This window comes from Molothrus aeneus, chromosome 28 (assembly GCF_037042795.1).
Source record: "Molothrus aeneus isolate 106 chromosome 28, BPBGC_Maene_1.0, whole genome shotgun sequence".
NCBI classification, from domain to species: domain Eukaryota; kingdom Metazoa; phylum Chordata; class Aves; order Passeriformes; family Icteridae; genus Molothrus; species Molothrus aeneus.
In genome coordinates, this window is record NC_089673.1 from 3,347,629 (window position 1) to 3,369,308 (window position 21,680).

The 21,680-nt window shown below is 58.6% G+C and overlaps 3 protein-coding genes across 5 annotated transcripts; 1 reads left to right on the forward strand and 2 right to left on the reverse strand.

Annotated features, from left to right (window-relative positions):
- Positions 1-1,328: 1,328 nt before the first annotated feature.
- On the reverse strand, positions 1,329-5,243 carry P3H4 (prolyl 3-hydroxylase family member 4 (inactive)). 2 transcript variants are annotated; one of them, XM_066566767.1, is made up of 8 exons: positions 4,764-5,243; positions 3,321-3,470; positions 3,034-3,205; positions 2,832-2,960; positions 2,578-2,723; positions 2,406-2,492; positions 2,151-2,292; positions 1,329-2,075 (listed from the first exon to the last, which is right to left on the reverse strand). In XM_066566767.1, exons 1-8 carry the CDS (start codon positions 5,241-5,243, stop codon positions 2,065-2,067), a joined length of 1,317 nt encoding a protein of 438 aa, XP_066422864.1. In that variant the 3' UTR covers positions 1,329-2,064. The 2 variants fall into 2 exon arrangements, with proteins under 2 accessions (XP_066422864.1, XP_066422863.1); XM_066566766.1 differs by having other exon boundaries at positions 1,329-2,292.
- Positions 4,686-14,387, forward strand: FKBP10 (FKBP prolyl isomerase 10). 2 transcript variants are annotated; one of them, XM_066566765.1, is made up of 10 exons: positions 4,686-4,784; positions 8,421-8,566; positions 9,389-9,578; positions 9,836-9,981; positions 10,086-10,275; positions 11,028-11,173; positions 11,709-11,898; positions 12,306-12,448; positions 12,961-13,124; positions 13,374-14,387. In XM_066566765.1, exons 2-10 carry the CDS (start codon positions 8,479-8,481, stop codon positions 13,557-13,559), a joined length of 1,443 nt encoding a protein of 480 aa, XP_066422862.1. In that variant the 5' UTR covers positions 4,686-4,784; positions 8,421-8,478; the 3' UTR covers positions 13,560-14,387. The 2 variants fall into 2 exon arrangements, with proteins under 2 accessions (XP_066422862.1, XP_066422861.1); XM_066566764.1 differs by lacking the exon at positions 4,686-4,784 and adding an exon at positions 6,986-7,263.
- A 295-nt stretch (positions 14,388-14,682) lies between these two features.
- On the reverse strand, positions 14,683-20,266 carry NT5C3B (5'-nucleotidase, cytosolic IIIB). The gene is made up of 9 exons (XM_066566793.1): positions 20,189-20,266; positions 19,986-20,084; positions 19,222-19,291; positions 18,769-18,815; positions 18,270-18,355; positions 17,993-18,082; positions 16,813-16,975; positions 15,961-16,161; positions 14,683-15,724 (listed from the first exon to the last, which is right to left on the reverse strand). The coding sequence occupies exons 1-9, from the start codon at positions 20,189-20,191 to the stop codon at positions 15,614-15,616; spliced, it is 870 nt and encodes a 289-aa protein (XP_066422890.1). The 5' UTR covers positions 20,192-20,266; the 3' UTR covers positions 14,683-15,613.
- Between the last annotated feature and the right edge of the window lie 1,414 nt (positions 20,267-21,680).

Genomic DNA, 21,680 nt, shown 5'->3' on the forward strand with positions numbered 1-21,680 from the left:
TGTCCTGGGGGACAGGACGGTGGCCATGGGGGACAGGACGGTGGCCATGCTCAGGTCACCGCCACTGCCGGCTCACGCCGCCGCTCCCAGAGCTGCTGCTCCTGCCTGGCACTGCCAGGAGTGATGGATGCACATCCAGCGGCTGCAGGTGGGAGCAGGACAGGGACCCCGGGCACCCCACGGCTGCGAGGGGCTTTGCCTGGTGCCCGTAGATCAGCAGGAGGGAGGAGCTGGGGCTGAGCAGGGGACACGGTGCCCAGGAGTGTGTCAGAGCAGGGCGGAGGCCCCAGTGCCACCCTCGCCCAGCTGTCGGGAAGATCCGCAGGTCTTTGTCCCCCGGGCTGCGGGGCCAGCGCTGGGCTGCGCTCCCCGCTCATCCTCTGCTTGTGCCGCCGGCCACACCCCAGCCGGGTGGCGCTCCCCTCCCGAGGTGGCTGTGACCCATCGGTGACAAACGCAGCTCCTCCCAGGTGACAGGACAGCCCCGTCCCGGCACAGGGTGCAGCGGGTGCCCCCTCCCAGCGCTGCCTCCCCCAGCCCTGAGCTTTGCCCACAGGTCTGGGGGCTCAGCCCCTGCCCCCTACCCTGCAGAGCTGGAAAAGCCCCGGTGAGCAGGGGTTCCAGGCAGGGCAGGGTGGGGTGTGGGCAGCCTCTTGCCACCCTCTTCCTTCCATTCCCATCCCTTCCCTCCCCCGGGGCCAACGCTGTGATTCAGCCTCTCAGTTTCAGTCCTCGTAGCCAATTTCCATGCGGAGCAGGAGGGAACACGGCAGGGAGGAGTGAGCAGCCACACACTGCCCTGTGCCTCGTGCCCAGGACTGGCACAGGTTTGTGGGCACCAACAGAGAACCCCAGCGGGCCCCAAAACGCAGGAGGTCACCCCACCCTGCCACCCCCACCTCCATGGGGGGATGCAGGCTGCACCCTCTGATCCAGGAGCATCCCCAAGGAGCAATGTCACAGTGCTGCACCCCAAAACAACCATCAGCTCATGGATATCACACCCCAAAACAACCATCAGCTCATGGATATCACACCCCAAAGACCCACATGGGGTAGGACATGCTTCCCTCCAGCCCCCTGCAGCTCCCCTCCTGCCTCACCTGACAGCCTCAATGGGGGAGTCATGGATCCCTTTTGGGGTCCCCCTCATGGAACCCAGAGCCTCACAGGAGCTGTCATGGCCTCCATGGGTCCCCACAAGTTCCCCCAGGTCATCTGTGGGGACATCCAGGCCTGAACTCATCCCTTCCTCTCCCACAGCAGAGCCTCTCCTACCGTGAGCTCCTGGATCCCATGGTGGCAGCACATGGAAGGTGGAGGCAGCCTTGAAAAGACCAGTCTGGATTTTATTAAAAGTTCAGCACCAGTAAATATATAAAAAGAGCAACTGTGCAAGAGGGGAAATCTTAAATTAACGGAGCTTAAGGCTAGAGAGGGCTGGTGTGGCAAAAATTCAAGGCACGGGCAGGGCATGGGCACCTCAGGCTCACCCCGTGGTGACACAGGGAGGTGACACACCAGGAGCCCCCTGTAGCACCAGGCTGGGGAGTCCAAGGGGAGCTGGCAGATTGCCTGGGAGGCTGGAGGAACAGGAGCAGGAGCCTCAGGAAGGGGCAGGAGCAGCTCCAGCAGCATCGTGCACTGCTCCCAGAGTAGGGGCAGCCTCCCAAGCCCATCAGGACAACATTGGGGTCGATCCTGGTGCATCATCCACAGATCCTGGGGAGTAGCTGAGGGGACACAGAAATCCCCAGTGCTGTGGGGCATCACTGCTGGTCAGGGCTCCTGGGGCACTGGGGACAGGGGTGGCCCAGGCTCCTGGGCAGGCAGGGACGTTCAGGGCTGCTGGTGTTCCACTGATGGGAATTGGGCTGTGCCAGCAAACATCCCGGTGGCAAAGGCAGCCCTGCTGCAGGATGCTGGGCAGGATTGGCCCCTCCCCATGAGTCTGAGTTTCTACCGGTGGCTGGGAGGAGCCCGAAGCCTGATGTCCCCAAGATGGCATTGCAGAGCCACCACCATCCAGCTCAGTCGGTGCTGGCTCCCCCTTCACCTGGCTCATCATAGGATCTCTGCAAACAAGGAGAGTTTGGTGGCACCAGGGGTGTGGGCAGCAGCCCCCCTGCCCTATAGCATGACCCCCAGACCTTGGTCATCTTTGTCTCCTTTGGTCTTGGGTTCCTGCCACCACTCTGAGAAGAATCCCTCCTCGTAGTCACCTTCACCCTCAAACTCGCCATCAGAGGGCAGGTCCAGCACCTCCAGCCCCTCAGCACCATCCACCTCCATCTGCAGCACAGGAGGAGGCAGAGGAGCTCGGCAGCCTCACCTGCAGTCGGCTCCAGGGCTGTTTGGGGGGGTCACACCCCCACACACACCACCCTGCACCCCACATCAGGTACCTCATCATCATCATCCTGCAGGTACTGCCGGGCGAACTCCAACATCTTCTTCTGAGCGGCCGTCTGGTTGTGGTACCTCACGGCTTCCTGGGCACCCAGGGGGAGAGGGGCTGGGTCAGACCCTCCCTGGGCAGTGCAGGCCCACAGGATGGGGGGCTGGGGGGGTCCTCACCGGCCGTGGCTCGAAGTCTTCCTCACGGAGGCGCCAGCGCTCACGGTGGAAGCGGTAATAGACCAGGTTCTGCTGCATCACCGTGTCCCCCGGGTCGAAGAGCATGTAGCTGGAGACGCTGCGCACAGCGTCCTGCACGTCGTTCACTGCGGGGAGCAGAGCCAGCTGACACGGGGTGACACCCCTGACAGGGCACACAGCACCCCAGGGTGCCCCCAGGGCACGCACAGCCCCCCGCTCCCTGCCGCACTCACGCTTGTAGTAAGCGAATTGTAGGTAGTGGTACATGGTGGCCACGAATTTCTCCACAAAGTAGCCGCCCACGTTGGGGGTGAGCTCGGTCTCGCAGTCCACCTTGCACTGCAGCACGCTCACAAAGTGGTCTGGGGGGGGAGATGTTGGGTGTTGCAGCCCTGATCACCACCCCAAATCTGCCATCCCCCAGCCCTCCACTACCTGCGATGGCAGGGTAGAAATCCTTGAACTCCTGGAGCTCGTAGGCGCCCTCACAGCCGGCCAGACAGTCCTCATAGGCCTTGTAGTACTCGGCCAGAGCCTGCTCCATGTCGGCTGCACTGCTCCGGAAATCCCCACCGTTGTACAGCTTCACTGCCCGCACAAATACCGGCTGCAAGGACCCCGGCTCAGTGAGGGAGAGCTGCTCCCCTCGGGGTTTGGCAGCACCAGGTGGGCTTTGAGCCCTGGGGAGCCCCTGTCCTGCCCCAGCCCCATCCCCTCCTCACCTCATAGGGCTGAGCTTCCAGGTCGACCAGGTATTCATCCACATCCAGCATGGTCCTGTAGTAGTTCAGGTACCTCAAGGTCATCTCATGCTTGGGGTTTTTCTGCAGGAAGGTGTGGGCAGCAGACACGGCTTTCTCGATCTTGTTTGACTGTGGAGGGAGGTGCAGAGACCTGCTGCAGGGCAGCCTGAAGCCACAGCGCAGCCAAGGGGGCCTCAGCACCCAGCCAGACCCCTGGGCTGCAGGACAGAGGGGTGATCCTTGTGGGGAACAGCCCTGAACCCACAGTGCACAATCATCCACTGGCTGTGATGGACAGACAGGGTCTAGGAGCACGGACATTGCAGGTAACTCCAGCCACACCAACCTCCTGGCTGTGCCCGTGGTGGCCACAGGGGCAGCTCAGCCTCTCATGGGCTCCCATATCCAGCCAGGAGTGATCCACGTGGTGTGAGGAGGATCCACGTGGTGTGAGGAGGATCCACGTGCTGTGGGTTTGACCCACACATCAGCTCCTCTCCAGCACTGCCATCAGACCTGGCTGCTGCCCCTGCTGCTTTATGGGCTCTCGGGTTGCAGCTTCAGGGGAGTGAGCAGGGAGGGAAGGTGGTTTGAATGACCCATCCATGAAATGGGTTTGGGCCAGAGCAGCAAGAGGAAAAGGCATTAAGGACGAAGCCAGGCAGTCCCTCACCACTGCCAGGTGAGTGGGGCTGCAGTGCTGAGTGCTAAAACAGCACCAGCAGTGGAAGGTGCCAGGGACCAGACCCTGACCAGGGACTGTCCCCTGCCAGAGCCACTCTGGCCAGCACATGGCCACCCGAGGGGGGTGCCTTATGAAACCTCCTTCCCCAAAACCTCCTTCCACGTTTGCACTGTGAAGCTGAGCAAGTCCTTCTTTCTTACAAAGCATCCAGACACGTGTCCCACCACAACCACAGAGGCACTGCACCCTCCAGCTCAGGCCCCTCAGGCTGGGGCAGCCCCTGTGTGCTCTCTGCCTGTCCAGGGAGACCTTGGGCCACCAGGGCAACACAAGGTGGGACAGAGGGACACAACCACAGGGGCCCCCCAGTCGTGCTGCCTGATGTGTCCCAGATGATGCTGACGTGCCACGGCTCAGGGGCAGTATGGAGGAGCTGGTGGGGGATGCCAGATGGGGAGGGAAGGAAAGGGGAGGCACCTGACAGCAGGGTGCAGGATGGAGTGGGGCACAGATAGACGGGAGTAGGGTTCAGGGTGGGCAGATCGGAGCCTGACAGTGTAGGATGGGGAGCACAGGATGGGCATGCAGAATGGAGGTGTCAAAGAGGAGGTGACACAGATGAGACCCGGGAAGGGGTGTGCCCAGTCAGGGGGCAGGATGGAATGGAAAGATCGGTGGTGCAGGATGGAGGAGCAGGACCCTCCCACCCCTTCCCCCTTCCATTTGCACCGCCTCACCTTGAAGAGCGCGTAGTGCAGGTACTGGTAGGGCTGGCGGCGCTGGAAGTCGCGCAGGGTCTGCGCCGGCGGGTAGCGCAGCTGGAACACGGGCAGCTCCCGCTTGCAGGCTCGCAGGCAGCCGGCTCGGAGCAGCAGCCGCCCGAAGAGCCGCAGCTCCCGCTCCCACTCCCGCTCCCCGGCGGGCCCGTCCCCGGCGGGAGGGGGCTCCCCGGCGCAGCGGCGGTGGCAATGCGCCTCGCTGTCCCGCAGCAGCCTGTGGAGCCGCAGGCTGGCCTCCAGCCCCTGAGCGCTCTCCGCCCACTGCGCGTCCGCGTACTGCTCCAGCGCCCGCTCGTAGGCGCTCTGCAGCGGCTCCAGCGCGGCCGCGGGGAAGCCGCGCACGCTGTACTGCTCGTACTGCGCCGCGCACAGCCCCGCCGCCAGCGCCGCCAGCAGCGCCCGCGCTACCGGCACCGCTACCGGCACCGCGCCGCCCATCGCCGCTGCCGCGCACTGCCCGCGCACTGCCCGCGCACTGCCCCGCTCACAGCTCCGCGCACCGCCCCGCGCACTGCCCGCGCACCGCCCTGCGCACCGCCCGGCGCACCGCCCCGCGCACTGCCCCGCTCACAGCTCCGCGTACTGCCCGCGTACAGCCCGCGCACCGCCCCGCGCACCGCCCCGCGCACCGCCCCGCGCACTGTCCGCGCACTGTCCGCGCACTGCCCGCGCACAGCCCTGCGCACTACCCGCGTCCAGCCTGCGCACTGCCCGCGCACCGCCCCGCGCACCGCCCCGCGCACAGCCCCGCCACAGCCCCGCGCACAGCCCCGCGTACAGCTCCGCGCACCGGCCCGCGCAGCGCTCCACGCCGGGCCCCGCGCAGGGGGCGGGCAGCGGGGATGGGCGGTGCGTGGCGGGCGCGCAGGGTCTTAGTGCGGCTCCGCCGGCCCCGCGGGGGATGCGCGGGGGATGCGCAGAGCGAGGTTCCTCAGCAGCACCGTGCGCGGGCGCATTCTCCAGGCCGGCGGTGGCCGGAGGTGTCCCCGCCGCTGGCCCGTGCCAAGCCCGAGGCCACACGCCCTGTGCCGTGCCAGATCCCGGCCCCAGAGCTGTCCCGTGCCAGGCCTCGGCACGGCCGCAGTGGCCCCGGCCCAAACCCAGCGCTTTGTCGCTGGCTGGACGGTGGCACTGAGGGATGTCACTGCGCGGGGCAGCAGCCAGGACAATGCTGAGGTTGCTCCCTGCGGAGCGGAGGGTGCGGCTGTGGTGCCACCACCCCTGTCAGCACTCCCTGGGCACAGTGAGGCCGTGTCCCAGCGCCATCGGGGGAGCCACGTGTCCCCCCAGGCTGCTCCGAGCCGTGCTGACGGTGCTGGCCCCGGTGTGGGGTGTGCTGGGGGGCTGCAAACCCCCCCGGGGCTGAGCTAGGGGAGCTGACGGTGCTTGGCTGGAGCTGTTTCTCTCACTGGTAGCACTGAGCCTCAGAGGAGCTGGGCTGGGATTTGGGTTTGGGTGCACAGCCTGTTGCATTTCCCACCTGGCACTCAGCAAAGGTTCTTGCCGCAGGAACTGTTTCTTGCCGCTGGATTTGGGGGAGCAGGGATGTGTGGGCAATGCCTTTGTGAGAGTTTGAGGCTGTGTTTATCTGGGAAGGACTGCTGGGAGAATTTCACATTCTTGAGTGAAGGCTCTGCCAGCAGCAGACTCGTTATTAAAACACTTAATTCCTTTTATTTACTCTCCCGAGCTGCTGGGACTAAGCAGCAGCATCTTGGGCCGGGTGCAATGAGCTGGCAGGGGCAGAAGGAAGAAGAGGAGGAGGAGGAGGAGGAGGAGGAGGCAGAGCAGCGCTAGGACCTGGGGCAGGGCAGGGCCGGGCTGGGCCTGCAGCCGCACGGAGGAGGAACTGCCCAAGGAGAAAAAAAAAAAGAGAGAGAGAGTAAATAATGAAATAATGAGAGGGAGGAGGAAAAAATAGGAGAGTAAAAAAAAGAGGAAAAGGGGGAAAGGAGGGAAGAAGAGAAATAAATAAAGGAGGGGGGGAAAACGAAGAGGAAAAACAAAAGAGGGGAAGAGAATAACCCCTGCCGCCGTGGATCGCTCCGTGCCGCGGTGTCAGCTCCCGGCGCGGCGGGGGGAGCGCGGCGGGGCCCGGACACGTCTACAGAAATTCCAGGCGGGCCGGGCTGGGCGGGCGGAGGGGAAGAGAAGGCAAAGGGGCGTCCCGGGCAGGAAAGGGGCGTCCTGAACCCCCCGCCTTCCTCCTTCCCTTCCGCCGCCTCAGCCCCAGCGCCATGGCCATGGCCCCGGGCAGCCGCTGCTGCCTCCTCCTCCTCCTCCTCCTCCTCCTGGGCGTCTTGGGGGCCCCGGCGCTGGGCGACCCCGGCCCCTTGGAAGACGTGGTGATAGACAGATACTATATTCCCAAAATCTGCCTGCGGGAGGCGCAGATGGGGGATTTCATTCGCTACCACTACAATGGGACCTTTAAAGATGGCAAAAAGTTTGACTCCAGGTATCGCCCGCGGCTCCGTGGCGGCTGCATGCGGGGGGCAGCTGCGGCGGGACCCTGCATGCCTCCCCCAGCCCCCAGCCCGCGATCCGGGGCGGGCAGGCAGCCTGGAGACCCCGCATGCCTTCCCCAGCCCCAGGACAGAGACAACGCCCGGCTTGGAGCCGAGGAGGGGTTTCGGTGGGCGCTGGGGTAGCTCAGGAGCCTGCACTCGCGTCAGCCTGAAGCGAACCCCCAGCCCAGGCTGCAGCCCCCCAGACAGGTCCCACAGGAGCTCCCAGCCCTTTGGGGAGCCTGCACCCCCTCAGTCCACAGAGCTGTGGGATAGCCTGTGCTAATTTGGCCCTAATTGGCACGCTGTGCACGCAGGAACACGTATGTGCATGTGCTGCACAGGCAGGGAAATGCTTGAAGCACTTTGAGACGTGGCAGCAGCAAAACCCTTCATTATCCCAGAGGCTTTGCTCTGCTGGCCTCAGAGCTCCTTGGCCCCCTGTTCCGCTCATGCTGGCTGGGAATCGGGGTTGGGGCAGCCCCTGGTTTGCAGCACCATGTGCAGGAAGGAGCACTGGGGACACAGGAATAACTGGGGCCACATAGCAATCAAAGTTTCCCAGGCAGGTGTTGTTTTGGAGCTCTGGAAAGCAAAGGGGGTTCACAGTTTAATGTGTCTTATCTTTCTTGTGAGCATCAATGGGGGAGAAATTAACTGCAGTGGGAGCCTCACTGCTAAAAAGAATTCTCTGTCAAGAGGACATCTGCTGCCCCAGTAGTTTCTTGGAGTATTTTAAGGTTTAAAAATAAAAACAAATTTGCAGTTTAAAAATGAGGCCGGGACGTCATCTTTCCTCATCACTGTGTAAAGCTCCAATGTGCCAGGTACAAAATGATTTGGAAGCAGCAGGAAGCCCCAGAGCTGCCAGCCTCCAGCCCAGCTGAGTGGGTGAGATCTGGGGAGGGTCTGGATGGCTTCTGGGGCTGAAATCCTGACCAGCTGCCCTCCAGCAGCATGAGATTGAGCCCTCCAGCATCCGCATTTTTGACCTATGGGCTCTGCCTGCAACACAGGGACTCACAGGCTGCGATGTGAGACCTGCACTGGCAGCTCTGGGAGCTTCATCCCTTTTCTCAGCTCTGATGGCTCTGTCCCTTTGCCCCAGCTACGACAGAGGGGCCACGGTGGCCGGTGTGGTGGGCGTTGGGCGGCTGATCACGGGCATGGACCGGGGGCTGCAGGGCATGTGCGTCAACGAGCGGCGTCACCTCATCGTGCCACCCCACCTGGGCTACGGCAGCATCGGCGTGGGTAAGGGGCCCTGGCACGGGGGGCTCGGGGAGAAAAGCCCCCAGGGGCAGGGACAGGGCTCCAGGGGTCCCCTGGAAGATGTGGCCTAAGGGTGGCTCCATGGCCAGGGCGAGGGGTGCTGAAGTGGGGCTTCCCTGGTGTGGTGTTTCCCATGGCAGGAAGGAAATGATGGATCGGACTCCATGTTCTTAGAAGGTCAATTTATTATGATATGATATGATATGATATGATGTGATATATGATATGATATATATTATATCATATTAGACCATATATTACACCATTTATATTATATAATATTATATTATATTACATTATATTACATTATATTACATTATATTACATTATACTATACTACATTACATTATATTACATTATACTATATTACACTATGCTAAATAATAGAGAAAGGATACTGACAGAAGGCTTAACAAGATATTAATTAAAAACTCCTGACTCCTCAGAGTCCCAACACAGCTTGACTGTGATTGGTCATTAAGTCAAAACAATTCACATGTTGGATAAAAAAATCTTCAAACCACATTCCAAAGCAGCAAAACGCAGGAGAAGCAAATGGGATAATATTGTTTTCATTTTTCTCTGAGGCTTCTCAGCTTCCCAGGAGAAGAAATCCTGGTGAAGGGATTTTTCTAGAAAATGTGACAGTGACAGCCTGGGAATGGGGGGTCCTGCCCCCAGCTGGGCTGTGCTGGGTCTCCAGCAGTGGGTTCAGGGGAGGCTTCAGGGGGCAGAGCCCATGGCTGACCTGGGCTCGGTGTTGGCCCCACTGAAGGTGCTCTGTCCTTGCTGCTGCCCCTTTAGCGGGGCTGATCCCCCCAGATGCCACACTGTACTTCGATGTGGTCATGCTGGACATCTGGAACAAGAATGACAAGCTGCAGATCACCACCCTGTCCAAACCCCAGCGCTGCAACCGCACGGTGGAGAACTCAGACTTTGTGCGGTACCACTACAACGGCACTCTGCTGGATGGGACCCCCTTCGACTCCAGGTAGGGCCACTGGGATGCCCCCTGGCCTCAGGGCACCTGGGATGCACCCTCTGCCTCCACACTGGGCCACTTGGGGTGGCTGGGACACAGGGACACCAGCCTGGGCACACAGTGGGAGCAGCCTCACCCTGTCCTGCTCCCCAGCAGGGCTGGTGCAGCTCCATGACCTCCCAAACCAGCCTCTGGCACAGCCCTGCTCTGCCTGGGGCTGCTGGTGCGGCCCCAGAGCCATCCTCATCCTCATTATCCACCACCAGCTACAGCAAGGGCAGCACCTATGACACCTACGTGGGCACGGGGTGGCTGATCAAGGGCATGGACCAGGGGCTGCTGGGGATGTGCGCTGGGGAGAAGAGGAGCATCATCATCCCCCCGTTCCTGGCCTATGGGGAGAAGGGCTACGGTGAGCCAGGCAGCACCCCTTGCTGCCAGCCCATTCCCTGCCAGCTCTGAGCAGAGCCCCCTGGTGTAGGACCCTCCTTCATGCTGAGCTCTTTCCTCTCCCAGGGACGATGATCCCGCCGCAGGCGTCGCTGGTGTTCAGCGTGCTGCTGGTGGATTTCCACAATCCCAAGGATGGCGTCTCCCTGGAGCACCTGGAGGTGCCAGAGACCTGCAAGCGCCGGGCTGTGACCGGGGACTTTGTCCGCTACCACTACAACGGGACACTCATGGATGGGACCCTCTTTGACTCCAGGTGTGGGATGGGACACTCATGGATGGGACAATCTTTGACTCCAGGTGTGGGAGGAAGTGGCCGTGTAGGGAGAGACCCTGATGTCCTCTCCTGGCTGCAGAGAAAGGCTGGAGAGGGGATGTTGGAACCCAGGAAATTCCTCTGGCTGCCCTGGAGGACTGGAGACCCTGCCCAGGGGGGCTCAGAGACCTTGGCACAGAGACCAAGACCCCTGTGCCTTTGATTTAGCCCTTGGCAAAAACAATTACCAACCTTATATGAAGAATTACAAGCCACGAAAGTTTAAGTAGAACGATAGTGAATTGATCACTGGGTGAAAAATAGATTTTTGGGGGTTTTTAGAATGAAGGTTCAGGGGGCAAGATGGAGGAATCTGGGCATGTCCAGCCTTTCTCCTTCTTCTTGGCCTCCATCTTCTGCTGTGATGTTGGCACTTTTGGATTGGTTTAGAGTAGAAGCTCACTGTCTACCATTGGTGATAGGTATTGGGAAGTAATTGTAAATATTGCACACGTAGTTTTTAGTATAAAAGGATAACACTGCCCCAAGGACAGGCAGAGTGCCTCCGACTCTCCTGCTGAGCCAACCTCAGCAAGGGGACAATGGGCATGAAATAGGCTAAAAAACCCAATATCTGTTTGTTTCGTCTCTTGGAGCAAGGTTTGTTTCCTGGGCAAGCAGGAGAGGCTGGGTTGGGGTGTAGGGCTGGGGGCATTGATGGATCGATGGTGCTGGGGGTTCTCTCGCTGCAGTTACTCCCGCAATCAGACCTACAACACCTACATTGGGAAGGGCTACATCATCCCTGGCATGGATCAGGGGCTGCAGGGCGTCTGCGTGGGAGAGCACCGGCGAGTGGTCGTCCCCCCACACCTGGCTTACGGGGAGAACGGTGCAGGTAAACGTGCACAGCGCTCTGAGGGACACCTGTGGGCTCTGAGGTGCTCTGGGGGCACAACAAGGGGTGTGGTGGTGCTCACAGGGGTCCCAGGATGAGGGAAGAGATGAGAATCTTGACTCCATGTTTCAGAAGGATGATTTATTATTTTATGATAGATACTGTATTAAAAGAAAATGATGTATTAAAACTATACGAAAAGAATAGAAGAAAGGATTTCATCAGAAGACTTGAAAGGAATAGAAAGGAATGGTAACAAAATCTTGTGACTGACCAGAGAGCCTGATACAGCTGGACTGGGATTGGCCATTAATTAAAAACAACCACATGAGACCAATCACAGATGCACCTATTTCATTCCACAGCAGCAGATAATTATTGTTTACATTTCGTTTCTGAGGCCTCTCAGCTTCTCAGGAGAAAAAATCCTAACAAAAGGATTTTTCATAAAATATGTCTGTGACAAAGGGGTGTGGGAAGAGGCAGGGAGAGGCTTCACCAGCCCTGCAGCGCTCTCCTCATCCTCCTCTTCCAGGGGATAAAATTCCCGGCTCAGCCGTGCTCATCTTTGATGTGCACATCATCGACTTCCACAACCCCGCGGACCCGGTGGAGATCGAGACCGTGTTCCGGCCCGAGGGCTGCAATGTCACCAGCCGCCACCGCGACTTCGTGCGCTACCACTACAACTGCTCCCTGCTGGATGGCACCCGGCTTTTCTCCTCGTGAGTGCCCCCCGAGCATCCCTGTCCTTGCTGGGGACAAATCCTGGCTGACACTGGGCTGGGGGTGACAGGCACCAGGACCTGGGACGGGCAGATTGGCCACAGGGCAGCAGGAGGGTTCAAGGGACACAGAGGGATGGACAGCAGGAGGGTTCAAGGGACGCAGAGGGATGGACAGCAGGAGGGTTCCAGGGACACAGAGGGATGGACAGCAGGAGGGTTCCAGGGACACAGAGGGATGGACAGCAGGAGGGTTCCAGGGACACAGAGGGATGGATGTGGCTCCATGGAGGGGGTGGAACTTCACGGCACGCCAGGATGGAGGATGTGGGATTCTGGGATGGAAGGGGGTTGGGGTTTCAGGGCTGCCCCACTTTTCTCACCTGTTTCCCCTGTGCCTCCTGCAGCCATGACTACGAGAAGCCCCAGGAGGTGACTCTGGGGGCCAACAAGGTGATTGAGGGGCTCAACAGTGGCCTGCTGGACATGTGTGCAGGGGAGAGAAGGGTGCTCATCGTACCCCCACACCTGGGCCACGGGGAGAGCGGAGGTAGGGGAGTGTGACCGTGTCCACAGGGGTCTGAGGATGAGGGGAGAGATGAGGATCTGACTCCATGTTTCAGAAGGCTTGATTTATTACTTTATGATATATATTATATTAAAACTGTGCTAAAAGAATAGAAGAAAGGATTTCATCAGAAGGCTGGCTAAGAATAGAAAAAGAATGATAACAAAGGTTTGTGGCTCGGATTCCCTGTCTGAGCCAGCTGACTGTGATTGGCCATTAATTAGAAACAACCAACATGGGCTAATCAAAGACCCACCTGTTGCATTCCACAGCAGCAGATAACCATGGGTTACATTTTGTTCTGAGGCCTCTCAGCTTCTCAGGAGGGAAAATCCTAAGGAAAGGGTTTTTCATAAAAGATGTCTGTGACGGGGGAGCATCAGCTGATGTGGGCAAAGCAAACTGAGTTGTTCAGCCTTGCTGGGCTGGGCTCCACCACCCCTCACCGTGCCAGGGCTGTGGGGCTCAGGGCTTTGCCTCTGCTGTGTTTCCAGCCCGGGGGGTGCCTGGCAGCGCCGTGCTGCGCTTCGAGGTGGAGCTGATCTCCATGGAGGAGGGGGTTCCTGAGGGCTACCTCTTCATCTGGCATGGGGAGCCACCAGCCAACCTGTACGAGCAGATGGACCTCAACAAGGACGGGGGGATCCCTGCTGAAGAGGTGAGCGGGTGCTGGAGGAAATGGGGGCACAGGGGACCCCACCCTGGGCAGCAGCACTTGAAGGGCACTTGGGAGCCTGCAGAGCTCTGCAGGAAGATCACCCCAGTAAAAAGCATTGCTGCTGGGTGTGGGCAGCGTCCCCAAGGGCAGCCTCTGCTCCCTGTCCTTGGCATGGGCTGTGCTCTCCCTGCCCTGCCTGGTGCTGGCTGTGCAGAGCCAAGCAGCGTCTGTTCCCTCTCCCCTCTGCAGTTCTCCACCTTCATCAAGACCCAGGTGGCAGAGGGGAAAGGCCGCCTGATGCCCAGCTCTGACCCAGAGAAAGTCATTGCTGACATGTTCCAGAACCAGGACCGCAACCAGGACGGGAAGATCACACCCGAGGAGCTGAAGCTCAAGTCGGATGAGGACCAGGAGAAGATTCATGAGGAGCTCTGAGGGGCAGTCCCTGCTGTTCTGGAGACAGGACTCATCCTTGCCATGTCATGGCTGCTCTCCCACCCTGGGACCTGCCCCTGCCCCTCCCCAGTCCTGCAGGCGGTTGGGTTTTCATTTTCACCTCTTATTAACTGAGGGTATTTTGATGTGTTCTCCTGAGCAGGAAAACTCAGCCCCCAGCTACTAAATCCAGACAAGAAGCTGTCCCCTCCCTAAGCCCCTTCACCCTCCACCAGTGACTGCAGGTCCAACTCCAGCCCCTCACCTGGCTGTGCTGCAGGGGGGGGGTCCCCCTCACTTCCACCCCTTTTTTGTAGTTTAGGGTTGGGGATTGGGTTTTTTATATACACACTTAAAGTTCTTTAGAGAGAAGGAAGAGAAGGCTTTTGTCCCCTTCCCTGCTCTGCCCCTGCTGCCATCCTCCCTGGGACAAGAGGCTGAAGAGGGCTCAGGTTCCCAGGGTGAACTCTGCAGGCATCTGCTGTCCCCAAAATCTGGAACTGCGGGACCTGGCAAACCCCTCATCAGCTGGGAGAAGGGCACAGACCCTCATTCCCCAGCCCTCAGGGAGCAGCACTGTCCCCCTTCACACCCTCCCCACCTCCCAGCCCCCAGTGACTGAGACAGATCAGAGCTGTTTAATTTCCACGCCTAAATGCAGGTCACAGTGCTCAGGTCCCTCTGCTGGACCAGCACAGCTCCCAAAACCTCTGCAGTCTGTCCTGGACAGGGACAGAAGGAATGCAGGAGCACAGCAGTGCAGAGTGAACCCCTCAAACAGGGACTCTGCCTTGCACCAAATAAATCATTCCTCCAGGTTTCCAAGGAGTTTTGACTGTGTTTGGTTTCTTTGCCATGAAAAATTCCCATGTGTTGGGGTACAGGCACAGGGACCAGCTTCACCCAGGGGGATCCCAGGCTCCAACACCCACTGGCTCTGGCAGGAGAAACCAAAATTCCCACCTGGGGTCCTCCACCAAAGCCAACAGGGCTTTGCTCCAGCACCCAGTGAGGGCTGAGGGGCTCTGGTGGGATGGGGATGGGGAGCAGCTGCCAGTGCCAGCCAAGGGAACAGAGCAGCTCCAGCCCCTCAGTGCTGGCTACAAACCACTCGTGACCCAGCTTTAGCCAATTGTGTTTTTATTCCAAAACAGAACAAATCTGCTCTTCCCAAAGTCCCACATAACCAGAGGTTATACAGTAATAAAATGGTCTTTTTCCTATTGCTGCTCTGAGAGCCCAGGATCAACCCAGAAATTTATTACACGAACATGGTCAGGTAAAACATTGTTTAAAACTCAAAATTCTGCCATTGGCCTCTCCCTCCTTGGAATGGAATTCTGCCATTCCCACCCCTCCTCTCCTGATCCCTGGCACACAAACTCACTCCTGGCTTTGGGCAGCAGCAGCAGCCGAGCTCTGGGGCCTTCAGGGACGGCTGGAAAAGGTTTCATTTCCACAGTAAGAGCTGTACTGGTGCTAGAAGGACGGGTGAGCTGAGACACGAGGCCAGAGAGCTGCTGGTGTGCGTGGGGAATGTGGGGCTGGGTGATGTGATGGCCACACCAGCCCAGGGGCCAGCAGAGTCAGCCCCAGATCTTTGAAGCCCACAGAAAACAGGACAAGAGAGAGACTTGTTTTCTTAGCCAGGAGCACAGTGACACATCTGAGCTGGGTCTGTCCTCAGCCCGTGGTAAATTATCTCCATTCCACCCTCATGAGGGGGGAATGAACAGCACAGAACATCTCTGTCTGAAACATGGAATGGTTTGAGGTGGCCTCAGGAGGTGGCAGGGGTGAATTCCCAGTGGGGTGAAGCCTGAGCAGGACAGAGTCAGTCTGGGTGGGGAACTGCAGAGCCAGGCAGAGCTGGGGTAAAGGGAGAGGAGAAGCTTCCTCCACCTCACCTCTCCTGCTCCAGGGCTGGCTGGGGGCTTCAGTGAGGCCAGGATGGAGCCCAGCCAGCAGCAGCAGCCCCCTCCAGCTGTGTCCTGGGCAGGACATTCCCTGCCCAGTGCCTGCTGTGTGGCTGGAGCTGGGACAGTGTCCCCAGCTCATGTCTCAGCCAGGAGGTACCGCAGGATCCCGTTCACCACGTCCATGGTCTCATCACTCTCCAGCACAATGTCATAGGAGTCCAGGTACTTCTTCCTCCTCTCTTCCACCTGCCAGAACAACCAGCAGCTGAGGGTCAGGATGACCAAAAAGGGGTCAATAATTACCCTGAGCATTTCCCAGACACAGCAGGAGCTCAGCAGACACCCCCAGGTCCCTCTGCACACCCCACAGGAGTTCATACAAATCTCTCACATACCCAAATCACTGGGGCAGCCTCCTGCCCCTCCCTGCTGGCACCTAGGGAAGGCTGCTAGGGAAGCACTAAACTGCTCCTGTCACCCACCTTGTCATTGAGAAAGCCAATCTTGAGGATGTTCTCCACGCTGGGAACACCATCTGCCATGGTCAGGTCACCCATGGAGTCCCCCAGCAGGATGATGCTCGTCCTGGTGCTCAGCTGCTGGAAGTACCCTGTGCCCTGCAGCACGGAGTTGTTCTTGTTGTAGGTGTGGATGAGGGGCCCCTTGAAGTGTGTGAGGACTCCCTGAGCACAGGGGACAGACAGACAGACAGCTCTTAACCCCATGGTGTCACTGTTAATCACATCCCAGTCCTCAGCCCCAGCCCCACACTGTCACTGTCACATTTTCTGGAAAAATCCCTTCACCAGGATTTCTTCTCCTGGGAAGCTGAGAAGCCTCAGAGAAAAAGGAAAACAATATTATCTCATTTGTTTCTCCTGTGTTTTGCTGCTCTGGAATGTAGTTTGAAGATGGTTTATCCAACATGAGAATTGTTTTAACTTAATGACCAATCACAGTCAGGCTGTGTCAGACTCTGAAAAAAGAGTCAGGAGTTTTTAATTAATATCTTGTTAAGCCTTCTGTCAGTATCCTTTCTCTATTATTTAGTATAGATGTAGATATAGATTTCTCTGTATTTTTTAGTATAGCATAATATAATAAAATATGATATGATATAATGTAATATATGATATGATATAATATAATACAATACAATACAATATAATATAATATAATATAATATAATATAAATTAGCCCTCTAAGAATATTGGCTCCCTAAGAATATTGGACTCAGATTCATCATTTCCCCCTCCAACAGGGGACCCAGAAAATACCACACCACCCCACTCTGCTCACCCACTCAGCACACAGGTGCAAGGCAAGAACTCACCTCATCACTGAAGGCCATGTAGTTGGACACCACGTTGACATTGGGGTAGAAGACGTTGGCCTGACGGATGATCTCCTCCAGGATGTCCCCAACCCCAGCAGAGAAGATGAACAGGGGGATGTTGTTCTTATGCAGCTGATCAAAGAACTCCTTGAAGCCATCCCTAGAGCAGCATTGCACAGGGCTGTGTTACCAGCTCACAGTGGTGCCCTGTGCTGGCAGCAGGCTCAGCCCAGCTCCTGCTCCTGCCCAGCACTGCCCAAACAGAATCACACAGGGAAGCTCTGCAGGCAGCACGAGCGCTCTGTGGCACCAGCACAGGCATGGCCTTCCCTGCGCAGAGCCCCAGAGCTCTGGGGGCTGCAGCTGGGTGGGTGCTTGTGGGAGCATGCAGCACTCCAGCCTTTTGTCTGGCACCCCCTGGGCACAGCAGGGGCACAGGGCACAGCCTGCCCACACACACCCACGGGAGTGGGAGATGTGAACAGGTCAGACTGCTTGGGAGGACGATCAGAACAACCTCTGGCTGCCCCAGTCTGCCAGGGCACAATTCCATGTAGAAGCAGAACTTGGCTCATGAAAAGCCATCTCCTCCCTGAGGCTGGCAGCAACCTGGCTGCAGAGCCCAGCTCCCTTAGGGCCACAGCTGCCAGATCAGCTTTAGCAATGAGTTCTAGCACAACATTTTTGTGCTGTGGGTGAGATCTGCTGCTGAGCCAAGGGCCTGCATAAGGCTTGGCAGCTCCAGTGCAAAGAACACAGCTCTGCTGGAAGCAGGGAGCTGCACCCTGCCCTGCAAATGGGGAGCTGTGCCCAGCACCAGCCCCTCAGCTGCCCCTTGCCAAGGCCCAAGAGAGGGGCAGTGGTTTCAGAGCAGGAAGGGAGCAGCCTGCAGCCAAGGAGTGAGCTCAGGCTGTGTCTTGTGCTCTGACTTTGTCACAACTCAGTCCCAGGGAGTGAGCAAGGGAGGCTGGCACATGGCTGGAGAGCAGTGAGCAAAGCACTGGCTACAAGGGCAGGAGAGAAGGGCTGTGGGCAGCCAAGGTGTCCAAGATGCCCACATCCCCCAGCCCAAACCTCAGCATCACATCCCCATGTGCCCACACCTCAGCACCACATCCCCAGCCTGTACCATCACATCCCTGTGCCCAAACCTCAGCACCACATCCCCAGCCTGTACCTGAGCATTGCTTCTGACTCTCTGACAATCTGGGCTATGTCACTTTTGTGGATCTTCTGCTGCACCAGCAGCTCATGGGCTTTGGTCCACCTGTGTTTGATGTGGGAAAGGCAGCAGTGACAGAGCTGCCAGGCAGAGGCCCTCAGCAGTCACAAACAACAATTAAACCTTGTGGGATCGCTGCCAAGGCCAGGGATGGCTCAAGCCCCATGTCCTGTAGTCCTCAGGGACAAGGGGTTGTCAGGACAAGGTTGAGATCACCACAAAGAGCACTCACCACTCCACCATGAGGGGACGTTTCTCTTCCAGGGTCCGGTTGGGATCTATTTCTATGGGATAGTAATAGTGGAGCAGATCCTTCAGCTGGAGTGTCACACAGAGGGAAAAGAACAAAGTGAACATCAGGTCTAAAGAAACTAAACAAAACTAGCATTTCTGAAGTTCTCCAGAGCATTGCTCTTCCTAAACACAACCAAAACCTTGTCAGTGAGCATACCTGGAACTCTCAGAAGCCTGGCTGGCCCTCACCTCACCCCAAATGCTGCAGGTACAAACAACCCTCCCCTTCTTCCTCTTATCAAACTGAAACACTCACAGCTGCACATGCAAATTCCAGTTCCCTTTTTAACTTCTCTGTTACAGTTGGCTGCAATGCAGCCTGGACACTTTCTCACTCCATCATGGCAGCCACCACAGGTGGGAGAGCTGCCACAGCAGCCACTGTGACCTCCCAGTGACAGGTACAACAGCCACCAAGCCCTACACACAGCACCCACCTTCTTCTTGCCATCCTCGCTGATAACACGGCTGGTATCAAGGATATCTGCAAAGAAAACAAAATGATGCAGCACAGAATCATAAACAGAATTTCTACAGCAGCTCCCTTATGTCTCAGTGCTGGCTCTTCCCAGCACAAGCTGTGGTGACACCGTGACCTGAGCACAGGCTCGTTGTGGGGTGCCAAGGCAGTGGCTCCCACTCTGAGCCCCTGGCCCCTACCCTGAGCCCCTGGCAGCAGCCTCGGTGCCCATGGGCAGTGGATGAAGGCACCAGCCCAGGAGCGGGCTCCTGGCTCCTGCAGTGAGGCCCAGACCTGTGTTGGGGAGGACAGGATGGGGTGGCCAGGCTTGGCAGAGGAGGGCACAGGGGATGATGACAGGAGCCACATCAAATACAGACATAGAAACCAAACAGAACCAGCAGCAATAAAAACAACGGCTTCCACTCACTGTGAGATGTGGGGCAGCGCCTGCCATTGCAACCAAACCTGCTCAGCGTCATGTCAAAGTCAGAAATGACCTGGAAGAGGGGAGAAAACCAAATCCCTGCGTGACCCAGTGCATTCTGCACTGATCAGAGCGAGCCCAAGGTGCTGCCACCCGTGAGAACCCAGCACCACCAATGTCCCGTGGGCACCCTCCCAAAGCCCGCAGCTCTTATCGGCACCGAGGAGCGGCTTCACCCGCCTGGGCGGAGCAGGGGGCTGGGGACTGGCGCACGGTTCACGTTTCACAACCGGGAGCCAAAAGCTCCGTCCGGGGGGAGCCACCAGCCCCGAACTCCCTCTCCTCTGGGGCTTCTCCAGCCGCAGGCGCTGCCCCGCGAGGCTCGGAGAAGCCGGGCCGGGACCGGGGGACGAGGAAAGGGCGGCAAAGGACAGAGCAGGGACGATGCCCAGTGGGGCCAGGGGATGAGGAAAGGACGGCAGAGCAAAGGACAGAGCAGGGACGATGCCCAGTGGGGCCAGGGGATGAGGAAAAGACGGCAGAGCAAATGACAGAGCAGGGACGATGCCCAGCGGGGCCAGGGGATGAGGAAAGGGCGGCAGAGCAAAGGACAGAGCAGGGGCGATGCCCAGGGGGCCGGGGGACAAGGAAAGGACGGCTGAGCAAAGGACAGAGCAGGGGAGATGCCCAGCGGGGCCCGGGGATGAGGAAGGGGCGGCTGAGGACAGGACAGAGCAGGGGCGATGGATGCCCAGCGGGGCCGGTACCTGCAGTTTGGCCACCCCCTGCTCCCGGAGAGCCTGGATGATCTCCCGCACTCGCTCGGGCTGCCGGATCCGGACCGTGGCTTTCCCCAGCTCGGGCACCTGCGGGCAGAGACCCCGCTCGGTGCCGCCCCGGGCTCCCCCCGGCTCCGGGGGCACCGAGCCCCGGCGGGTCCCGCTGGCCCGGCCCGCAGCCCCGCTCTCACCATCTCCGCTCGCTCCGCTCGCTCCGGGCCGCGCAGCCGCGGGGCGGGACCGGAACGGGGCCCGGCACCGGAACGGGGCCCAGCGGCGGCGGGCGGGGCTCCGGCCGCGTTCCGGCCGCGTTCCGTGGTTGCTGCGGCCGCAGAACCGGAGAATCCTCCCGTGCTCCGCCCCGCTGCGGCTCCGAGCGGCGGTTGCGTTTCCCTCGCGACGAGCCGGGAAGGCGAGATATGTTAAAAATAGATCTATTTTTTAATAATAATAAAAAAAAAATAAAAGTCGCCGTTCGTGCCCGCAGGGTTCCCGGCACTGAACCGCTCCACACACATTGAGAGCGCTGAGTCACAGAACGCTGGGGGGGAGAAGTCCTCTAAGAACCATTCCCCAGCATTGCCAAAGCCACCAGTAACTCATGTCCCTAAATGACACATCCACAAGACTTTTAAACCTCTCCAGGGATGAGGATCCACCACTACTGCCCTCGGCAGGGCTAAACAGGCCATTCGGGGGAAAAAAAATCCCAACATTTCCAATATAAAACCTAAACCTCCCCTGGCACAACAAAGCAGTGACAAAGCAGCAGGGACAGTGTGTGTGACAGCACCGACATGAGCTGGACCGTACCTCAGCTTCCTCCTGGGTGGCACAAGGCACTTCAGCAGTGGTTCATGCCCACATTTGGGGGCAATGGAATATTCCTGAAGGGCTGCCAGGGGATCGAGCACATGGCTGGTTCTGCTCCACCAGGACAGTGCAGGTGCAGGAGCCAGCATAACCCGGGATGTAGGGAAGCAAGGCCTGGGGGCAACCACAGAATGCTGGGCCTGGGTCACCCCTGCATCTGTGATGTCATTATGGGGCACAGTCCAGAATCAGCAAGGGGGTTCAGTGCTGGATGTTTGGGGACAACACCAGAGTGCTCCACACACCTCAGCAAGGTCCACTGCCTCTGGCTCCAACGTGCGGGATAGCTTGGCACCTAGCAAAAATTCATCCTCCACCATGGAGAGGAAGATGAGCGATAGGAGTTGCAGCATCTCCAATGAACTCCGTCTGGAAGGGAGATTCTGTGATGTGATCATCAGTGTAGATGGGGTGGAATTCAAGGCTCACAAGCTCATCCTCTCTTGCTGCAGTATCTACTTCAGGTCAGTCCTTGAAACACAAGGGGATGGGGACAAACAGTCTGCTCTGACTGAGGTCACCCCACACCAGCACTTCCCCAGGACTTCCACCTGCCCTGAACCTCTCACCAGGTGATTTCCCATAGTCCTCACACCTCCCTGAACACCAGGATTAATGCACACATCAGTGGCTCTTGGCAGTGGTGTCAGAGGAGCCCCAGACACAGTGCAAGGCTGGAGCCTGGCCCAGCTGCCACGGGGCAGCTTTGCCTTCCCCACACCCTGTGACTCTCTGGGGTTCAAGGCCAAGTGTTGGTGCTGCACCTGGGTTGGGGAAACCCCACCCCAGTGTCAGTCTGGGCTGGGGGGT